This window comes from Enoplosus armatus, chromosome 1 (genome assembly GCF_043641665.1).
Source record: "Enoplosus armatus isolate fEnoArm2 chromosome 1, fEnoArm2.hap1, whole genome shotgun sequence".
Taxonomy (NCBI): domain Eukaryota; kingdom Metazoa; phylum Chordata; class Actinopteri; order Centrarchiformes; family Enoplosidae; genus Enoplosus; species Enoplosus armatus.
Window position 1 is genome coordinate 14,229,204 of NC_092180.1, and position 9,835 is coordinate 14,239,038.

General features: G+C 39.6%; 1 protein-coding gene across 4 annotated transcripts; it reads left to right on the forward strand.

The window, feature by feature from the left end:
• The first annotated feature begins 2,031 nt into the window (after positions 1-2,031).
• On the forward strand, positions 2,032-9,635 carry btbd10b (BTB (POZ) domain containing 10b). 4 transcript variants are annotated; one of them, XM_070931180.1, is made up of 9 exons: positions 2,052-2,089; positions 2,503-2,654; positions 4,684-4,880; positions 5,322-5,637; positions 5,793-5,895; positions 6,765-6,885; positions 7,105-7,302; positions 7,396-7,506; positions 8,697-9,635. In XM_070931180.1, exons 2-9 carry the CDS (start codon positions 2,554-2,556, stop codon positions 9,026-9,028), a joined length of 1,479 nt encoding a protein of 492 aa, XP_070787281.1. In that variant the 5' UTR covers positions 2,052-2,089; positions 2,503-2,553; the 3' UTR covers positions 9,029-9,635. The 4 variants fall into 4 exon arrangements, with proteins under 4 accessions (XP_070787283.1, XP_070787282.1, XP_070787281.1 ...); XM_070931178.1 differs by having other exon boundaries at positions 4,687-4,880; XM_070931182.1 differs by lacking the exon at positions 2,503-2,654 and having other exon boundaries at positions 2,032-2,089.
• The last annotated feature ends 200 nt before the right edge of the window (positions 9,636-9,835 follow it).

A 9,835-nucleotide genomic window follows, 5' to 3' on the forward strand; every position in this document is an offset into this window, starting at 1 on the left:
TCCCCGCTGTTTCACCTCTTTGTTTTCCTGTGTCCCTTTATGAGCTAGAACCTACAAAACTGTGGTGCTTATTGAGTATTGCATTTCTGGATGATTTCCATTATCTTGCCTTCAATAACACAATAGAAATAACTTTATGATTTTAGCGTATTACAACATTTCATATCTGAATAATACATGGCATTGATGTTGAAATCATTTCCAGTCTACACATTGATAAATAATCTTTTCTCCTGTAACATTTCTTCCAGTTTAAGTTACCTTTTCATCTGTCTGTATCTATTCTAGTAATACTTGATAAAAACATCCGAGATCTGATGGCGACAGTTGAAACAAATTGATTTCATAAATACCTGCTTTTCTATCCATCTCATATTCTATACACTGTACAATGATCAACTCCTTTTCTTGTTTCCAGCTTGGTTGTAATAGATATTTCATTAGATGTCTATGTGAATTCCCTCACAAATTCACCCAGTAATTAAAGACAATCTCCTCCTCATTCAACTTCTAACACACATGGGTCCACATTCAAAACTGTTTCCCATCTTACTGTAATACATAAACTATTTTAACCCACAACATTCCTTTGTGTGTCCTCAGATCTTACAGACAGACCTTTTTGCCTTCCCTAGACAAAGTAAGACCAAATACTCAGGTCTCTGTCTGGGCCATTAGGGAGGCTGACTCTATTAATGTATTCCTCACTGTCTTAAGGCTGCAATAGGTAGAATTTCTTTAGCTTGACTTGGATGTTTAATCTCATGGTATTCTGTGCAAAGGTGATGGGGCACAGCATGTAGTAGTTAGAGTCCTCTCAGTATCAATTATGTCCATTTTATGCATGCATACTTGTAACCTTGTAACGTATAGACCTTCTATAATGTCCATCACTGTCAGCTGTACGCCTTCCTGGACCCTCCCGTGGACATTCGTTTCTTTGCTTCTATGTTCTTTTCCTCATCTTAGACGTCTCATGCTGAGTTGGACGCCCATTTTATGTGACGTGGGGCTATAGCCTTACAAATAAACCATGATTTTCTATCATTAGCACTTTCTAATTCTAGTTTTAATTTATCGTTGATATTTATTTTTGTAAAGAACTATTTTTATCTTCTCTGATCTCAACATAAACCATGGGAAGGACAGACAATAAAAAGCATGAAAGGAAGCTCACCCAGAGGGACTGTATATCAACGTGAGTTGGTGCCTCTGTAGAGCACATTTTAAAACACTGCTACATTGTGGCTCATTCTCCCACATTAACATTTTGGCAAGATGTTGCTTGACTCATTTTTTATAATACTACTATTACCTAATATGATATCTTTATTACCATAATGTGCCGTTCAGATTCCACAATTTTCCCTGATCTAAAGAAAAGCTAATTTTCCTTTTAAATGTAATTGTTATCTTTAATTTGATCCAAACTTACTTTTTCTACTATCTACTTTTTTTGTTTTACACAAGAAATAAGAACTTTAGAACTGTTGAATCTTCAAACAAAAAGGCTTGTAATACAATGTGATTATTTATTTTGTCTAATTTATAATTTTCCTTTGCTTACTTTTCATTTTCTCTATGACTGTTTATATCCCAGGTATTTTATTCCCTCATGTTTATATTGAATATGCTTTTGTGTGCACTTACATTTCTAAAAACGTTTTTTTTGTAGAAAAGTTTACAAACTGTGAGGCAGTCATTCATATTTTTAGTAAAGTGAGCAAAAGAAAAAAAGAAAAAAAGAAAAATATGTCGCACACGCAACATGTCGCGAGACTTGCCAGAGTCAGTCAACGCTCGATTCCCTTTTTAGGAAAAAAGTAAAAATCGTACGATCAGCTGTTGAAAACAAATTGAACACCTTCAAAACATTTTAATTTTCAAATCCAAATCATCTTTCAGAAAAAAACTAATGAAATTAGCAAGTTTAGCAATAACCATAATTTCTAGCTTTGTGTGCGTCAGCACGTCGAGCCACTAACGGTCGTCACGTTGGACGTACGCTGGGTGAGTGTTTTGAAAGGAGATGGCTGGTTAGCTGGTGAGCGATTGGAATTACACTACTGCGGAAAACGTAGCCAACTGGGTAGCTATTTTTTATATTTTGCCATTACTGCCTAGAATATGACAGCCGTTATGTCAGTACTGTTGGGACATCTTCACAAGCCACACGGCTGTCTCAGAATATTGTGTTAATGGTGTTTTATCGTACCACTAGCAACGCCAGCTAATGTTAGCTGGCTAGGTATGCTAACACAGCAAGCTAGCTAACCTAATCGTAGGCTGACTCAGTCTGACAGCAACGTTGACAAGATGTTGTTCTGACTCGTCCAGCTATTTAACGTCAGCGTCAACCGCGGCTATCCGGCTTCGTTTACATTCAAGTCGACAACACACGTGAACTCACTGACGAACCATTGTGTTAGCTGACAGCAGCTATCCCGTGGTTTGCTAGGGACTGATCAGGGGATCGTACTGACTTGTTGATTTCGCCATTAGCCAGATTATGAACGGTGAAAGATCCAGACTGGACTCCCCCCTGTACGGGTGATGGCAGAACGTCTGCAGTCATATGACAGTAACTCCAGTGACACCGAAAACTGGGAACGAAAAGCAACAAGCCGACCTCGCAAACTCTGCAGGCATTCGAGGTGAGCCAGCTGACAATCTGTCAGACCTCCTGGGAAAAGTTCATAGCATCAATTTAGTGTCACTCACTGTTAGAAGGTCATGACTGATGCTGTACTATAGGTTAGCCACACATTTGTCACTTTAAATGTCAAATGACAATACGGCATAGGGTTAGGGTTAGGTATTTCTCAATGCTATTTCACATATATCAGATGATAAACATAAGGCATCTGTATTTGGGTATCAGATTATCTATGTGTGTTGTATATGGCTCCTGTCATGTAGTAAGTTATAGGTGTAACCTTAGTATAAAGTAAAATATGAATGCTAATTTCAGCAAGTAGTAGATGATACCATACTATCATGTCCACAAGAAGAATAGGGCACTGTATAAGATAATATGTACAGTGAGACAATGTGAATTTGTCAATGGTGAAAGACTTGACAAAAGTTTGTATTAAAGTAACTTTACCTTTAATATCACTGGTTGTATGAGGCCATTATGGGTATCGTTACAGATTAATTAGCAGGACTGTTTAATGGCAATATTTGTAATATTTGTAAATCTGATGAATCTGATGGAATGGCCAATTAATTCATATTTGTATTTAATTTGGATTAGCCAAAAACAGAGATTCCCATTTGGTTTATTTAACTATATATGGTGTGTTAGATGCGTTTGTGAAAGTTAACTTTTTATGGACATCACGCTCTACAATTACACATACCATGATACAAGAGTTTATCCACATTGCCCACACCTACCCACAATAATGACAGCGTAATATTCCTGGCAGTTCTGTGGTAGGCAATCCATTGCAAGATGACTATCTACAATATGTCGTAATATCTGTGTAACTGACAAAGGAACTATTCTCCAAAATGGCAATGTAGTTTTTGAAAAGCACCAAGGGATTGTTTGTTGTTAAAGTGCAAGGGGTTTGAAGTTTGACATAACTTTATACACAACAGAGATTTAACAATGTGCAAAATACATCACGTCTTATGTTCCACATTGTGTCAGTCATAGCCAACAATGACCACCACATGCATCTCAGAGTGGTTATCCTAAACCCCAAGGTTAGTTATGGTTATGGAAAGTATTTCTCTCCTCTGTTAACTAGGTCCTTTTCCTGTAGCATTTCTGTTTTTGTTTCCTTTTTCTACTGAAGGAACAATAGAAAGGCGGATAGAATGGCAGAATAGAGAAGGCAGGAAGAGTTGAGACTTGTGCGTTGGGACATGCCAAGGGGGTGTTCCTGTGTTTGTCTGTGGTCGGTGGATGGGTTTGTACTGACTACATATTGTTACCCTGCAGCTGTGCCTATCGCCTCTTCCTTTTCTCCCTTTTGATAACTTGTGTACTGATACTGTACTTTTTCTGTCAGTAAGCAGATTTGACCTGTCAGAAACCAATATTAAATGAACGATCCTGTCTTCTGCTGCTTTCACAATCTTTTCGCACTTGTACTTCCTCCTATATCTGTGCATACAAGGTTTGATTAGATCACCCAAGAAGTGTGTTAAAACTCAGGCATCTCTGATTTTGGTTTAGTTTCAGATTAGACATCAAAAGGTGATGGCTACATGACGTGGCTGCATTCTAAGTGTGTGTCATACTCTTATTATAAACTTACAGAATGTGGTAGGTCTGGTTGTTACACATGTTTACATAAGACCTCATTTAAGCTTGTTGGAGTGAATGTAATTTATATTAATCATAATGTTTTACAGTCCCCTAACTGTTGAGAATAATTGTGTGTAAACCAGAGGATGAAGATAAACATCGTGACAACCCTGTTAAAGTGTTAAAGGGAGATCTATCCCATGCTCTGGTATGTAAGATGTGTTATTTTTTTTCCATACTTGGATTTCGTTAGCAATTGCACAGTGGTGTTAACAGGTGCACAGACGTAGTGCGCACAACATCTGTAAAGCTCTTGAGTCTTGTCCACCAGGAGCGGGTGTGCCTGTGTAACTATGAAATAAAAATATCCTCTGGCCTTGAGAACGAGAGAGGAATGTTAAGTATGCTTTTGTCTTGGAAAGCAGCAGTCAGGCCCGAGCATCTCGAGTGGAGGCAGAACAGAGGAAGATGAGCCTGCATGGTGCCAGTGGAGGCTGTGACCGCTCACGTGACCGCCGCCGCTCCAGCGATCGCTCCAGGGACTCCTCACATGAGAGAGAAGGCCAGCTCACCCCCTGCATTCGCAACGTCACCTCACCCACCCGCCAACACAACAGTGGTGAGTGTGCATGGAAAGAATAGAGGGCTTATATGGATGTCATGTTAGAGGTCTGCAGCTCTTGGCAGCTACTGTTGAGAACAGCTGACTGCATTTATCAACTTACAGCTCAGACATGGTTTATATCTCTGCTGTTTTTGGCTGTAAATGGATCAAGTCAGCACTAATCCACCTGTTTGGTTTTAGACCAAGACAGCTTGTGGTTTGGATACACGACAAATGTTCTGAGTAGGGCCCTTTCCAGTCTGCTTGTTTTAGATCAGATGTTTCTAGCAATGGACAATTATTCAAATGGATGCCAAAGATGGTACTAAATCTGGTTGCTCAAGAGTGTTTCTCATGAATATAAAAAATCCTTCAAATCAAGCATGAAAAATGTATGTCAATAATTAAGTTTTTACTTGTGTCTGATGGGATGGTGTTCTGCCTGTCTGTGTGTAGACCGTGAACGTGATGGTGGCCCGTCATCGAGGCCCAGTAGTCCACGACCTCAGAGAGTCTCTCCCAGCGGCTCCAGCAGCAGCGGGGTGGTGAGCAGTCGCAACAGCAGCCTGTCCAGTACTGAAGGCACCTTCAAAAGCTTGGGAGTTGGAGAAATGATTTTTGTCTACGAGAATCCCAAGGAGGGAGGAGCGAGTGCCACTGTCGGAAACCGAAACATGAGGACCTCAGAAAGAGTCACTCTGATAGTTGACAACACACGCTTTGTAGTAGATCCTTCCATCTTCACTGCGCAACCCAATACCATGTTGGGCAGGTACAATATACTTTGACCATCATTATTACTCATAATAGCCACAGTAACTGAAGGTATTTTACTAATCAGTGATGAATGAATTAAATGTATATGTGTGTAATTGTAGATATAAAAGTCTGTGATTCAGAGAATAAACCAAAGCTGCTTTATTTCAGGATGTTTGGATCTGGAAGAGAACATAACTTCACACGGCCCAACGAGAAGGGGGAGTACGAGGTGGCTGAGGGCATTAGCTCAACTGTTTTCCGAGCAATTCTGGTCAGTGTCTCTCTAACATTTTCTCTATTTATATCAGAGGTGGTAGACTAAAAAATGGAAACACCTCACAGTATAACACAAAGCAGTTCACCAGCACCACAAACTACAGCCTCCAAAATGACCCTAAAGCTAAAGCAACACCCCTCTAAGATAGTGTCGCCAGAAACTGAGCATTATAACCTTCATGAAGGTGGGATTTATAACATGGCTTTTGTATGTTGCCTGCATTACGTTTAGCTAGGTGCATCTAAGAAACTGGCAACCGATTGTATATGATAACTGCAGGGAAATGTAATTTACTTTGTGATACAGTGGGTGAGTGACACGCTAATTACTGAAAAAGCTGCTGTTGGTGACTTCTGGATTAATTATGATTAGATGAGGTAACACTTTATTGTCAGATTCCTCTGTTTCACATACATAAAGGGTAAAAAAAGAAATTCAACTCCAGCACAATATTACAAATAGACAGCTGCATTACATTTCATTTCATTGCTTTTTACATTTAGTGTCGCACAACACATATTCTACATATTAACAGTCTTAAAACAGTTAACTCTTACATCTTATTTCCTGGCTAACTGCATGTTAACCCTGGCCTACTGGGAACCCATCACAGTTTGACAGATTGAATAATGACAAAGTTCTGCAACCTGTCAAGTCTATCTATTCGATGTCAAAATCCTGTACCAAAGGAAGATACTGTTATAGAGTTGCCTTTATGTTTTGTTTTGTTTTTTAATTGAAAGCTTTGAGCGTTCAAGTGTAGGCACCTGATGTTTTTTTAAATGTATATTTTATATTATGAGTTAATGGATTAACACTGTGTGAAATGACTACCTTCTGTGTGATTTCTGTCTAATTGACAGGATTACTACAAATCCGGGATAATCCGCTGTCCTGATGGAATCTCCATCCCTGAGTTGCGGGAGGCGTGTGACTATCTATGCATCTCCTTCGACTACAGCACCATCAAATGCAGAGACCTTAGTGAGTACTTCCTCTGGAGCACTGAGGTTGTTAGTGTTACTCATTAAAGGTGGCAGTTTGAAGCTGCCTTGTGACTTTCACCCTCTACAGCCTTACACAGCACATAATCACAAATCTATTGTAGGTAAAAGTTTTCATGCTATACACAAGTTGAACTCATGGTGGACAGTTCTGAGAGCCATTATGAATCTGTTCACATCTTCTAACCTTTGTTATCAGGTGCCCTGATGCATGAGCTGTCCAATGACGGAGCTCGGCGACAATTTGAGTTTTACCTGGAGGAAATGGTTCTGCCTCTGATGGTGGCCAGTGCCCAGAGCGGAGAGAGGGAATGTCACATTGTAGTCCTTACTGATGATGATGTGGTTGACTGGGATGAAGAATACCCGCCACAAATGGGAGAAGAGTATTCACAGAGTGAGTACACACTAGTACCGACACATAGGTCTGTGCAGATACTAAAGACAGATATGTGATGAAGAAATGTTGTCTTGGTTCTTCTCTTTGCAGTCATCTACAGCACAAAACTGTACAGATTTTTCAAGTATATTGAGAACCGAGATGTTGCCAAATCAGTTTTAAAGGAGAGAGGATTAAAGAAAATAAGACTGGGCATTGAAGGTAAGTTGAACTCTCTAAAGATAAATAGTGATGTTTTTAATCTCTCTTGTCAGTGGAGCAAGCTTTTAGTGAAATGCGTATTTTTCAGACAAGTCATAGTTTGAGGGGCTGACAGGAAAACTTCAGACAGGTTTTATTAATAGCAGTGCATAATGTATGAACAGAACACTATGTTCAAAGTAGTGCTTATTTTGGGGCAGCAAGGCTTTCATGTGACAACTGTCATCCAGAAAACACAGTAATAAAGGCAAAGGGAAATGACAAATATATATAACAGATCTGTTAGTTTGTTGCAGATTGGGTGTGGCAGGAAAACTGGTAATGCATTAAAAAGGCTTCAGTTAGTTGGTGTCTGACCTGAACAAATAAAAGGCACAGTGATACGGAATAAAAGTATTCAAGTTAATAGTATAGTGGGTGACCAGGGACAAAGTAAGTACGAAGTATAAGACCCTGCTACAAACAAGTCCTTGTAAATTGATAGGAGAGGAACTGACATCAGGCAGAGGGGGTTATTTTGATATGACTGAGAACAATGTCGGCTGAGATGCAGATGTTTGAAATCCTTTGTTTCATGGTGTGATTGGCTTCAGCATGCTATTTAATAGGTGTTAGTTATGAAGGACAGAAGTAGACAAAACATTTGTCTAGGCAAAACTGTATCAAATACAAAATAATGGTGAGACAAAACACATTAGTTTCATGTATTGCAGTATCGAAGGGACATAGGCATTGAAAGCAGTTAACTACTTAATTGGTCTGGCTGTGCCCCTGTTTGGTGTGTGTGTGTGTGTGTGTGTGTGTGTGTGTGTGTGTGTGTGTGTGTGTGTGTTATATGAATGGATTCTTTAATGTCTAGAAAAAGGCTTTTATGCTTTGCTTATCACATGTCCACCCAAACTGCAATACGTTTCTGCTGCTGCTTCACTTCACCAATTTATTGTGTAAAACTGAGCGGTTAATAGAAACAAGGTGAAAATGAACAAAATGATGTACTTGTAAATAAGCAACTTCAACCCAACCCTAGTAACCGTGGAAATATATATCAGAACTACTTTTAGTATAATGAGCACTTCACCTACTGGTTAATGAGCTCTTGTCCCATGATTCTGGTGTGTTTGTGTTATAGGTGAACAAGACTTGTTAATACAAACTGAGCTAATGATTTGTCCTCACTGTCCCTTCGGCAGGCTACCCTACATATAAAGAGAAAGTCAAAAAACGACCAGGAGGTCGTCCAGAGGTCATTTACAACTACGTCCAGAGGCCCTTCATCCGCATGTCCTGGGAAAAGGAAGAGGGTAAAAGCCGCCACGTGGACTTCCAGTGTGTCAAGTCCAAGTCCATCACTAACCTGGCGGCAGCAGCAGCAGACATCCCCCAGGACCAGCTGGTGGTGATGCACCCTGGCCCCCAAGTGGATGAACTGGACATCCTGCCTAATCACCCACCTAGTGGGAATCACTACAGCAACAACTACAGCAACGAGCCTGACCCTGATGCACCTTCACCTGCTGTCTGAGGACACCCTGGTCCTCTTTCAATGCCTCTGCCCCTCTCCTACTCCTCTAGTCCTCCTCCCAGCATGCTGCAGCATGGAGCGCCAGGGGCACCATAACCATATTGCCTTGACACCTCCTTTGCAGCCTTAGAGCCTCAAGAACCTGGTTGACTGTAGAAAAAGAAACGCGAGGGACATAAGACTGGTGCAAAGAAGAGTTCACTGTTATTTTCATTTTGTTTTTTACTTGACCAAAGGAATTTATTTTTCTGTTTGGAAAGAAAATGTTAAACACTTATTATTATTATTATTATTATTATTATTATTATTATTATTATTATTAACATTATTATTTACAATGTTATTGTATCTTCATTTGATGGGTTTGGCTGAGCACTCTTATGGTGTCACTGTTTTCTCACAGGTTTTATTTCACTGATAAGTTTGATTTTGATTCTCTTGGGTGGCCTAACTACTAAATGTGCTTTGGGGGGAAGAATACAAGACTTGCTATGGAGAAAATGTGACTTTCTGGTCACAGGGAAAATCAGTTATCACCACTTACTGTCATGATCTCCAGTTGAATTCCTCTCAGATGTCTTGTAAGAAAATAAAAAATATCTTGTAATTTGGTATGTGGTCATTGGCTGGATTTGATATGTGATGTTATGCTCCTCCCGCAGCCAAGATATAAAGCAGAGCACAGGCTGTTGTGGTCTGAATCTTTTTGTGCAAAGCTTGAAATCGTTGTTAAAAAAAAAATAAAACGTAAAATCATCAAATAAAGACATCAAAATAACATTTTTGTATATTTGATCCTTGATTGTA

Coding starts and splice junctions, on each gene's coding strand:
- btbd10b (XM_070931180.1), top strand. CDS start 2,554: ATGGCAGAACGTCTGCAGTCATATGACAGTAACTCCAGTGACACCGAA. Junction 4,881..5,321: donor CACCCGCCAACACAACAGTG/GTGAGTGTGCAT, acceptor GTCTGTGTGTAG/ACCGTGAACGTGATGGTGGC. Junction 7,303..7,395: donor GGGAGAAGAGTATTCACAGA/GTGAGTACACAC, acceptor TTCTCTTTGCAG/TCATCTACAGCACAAAACTG.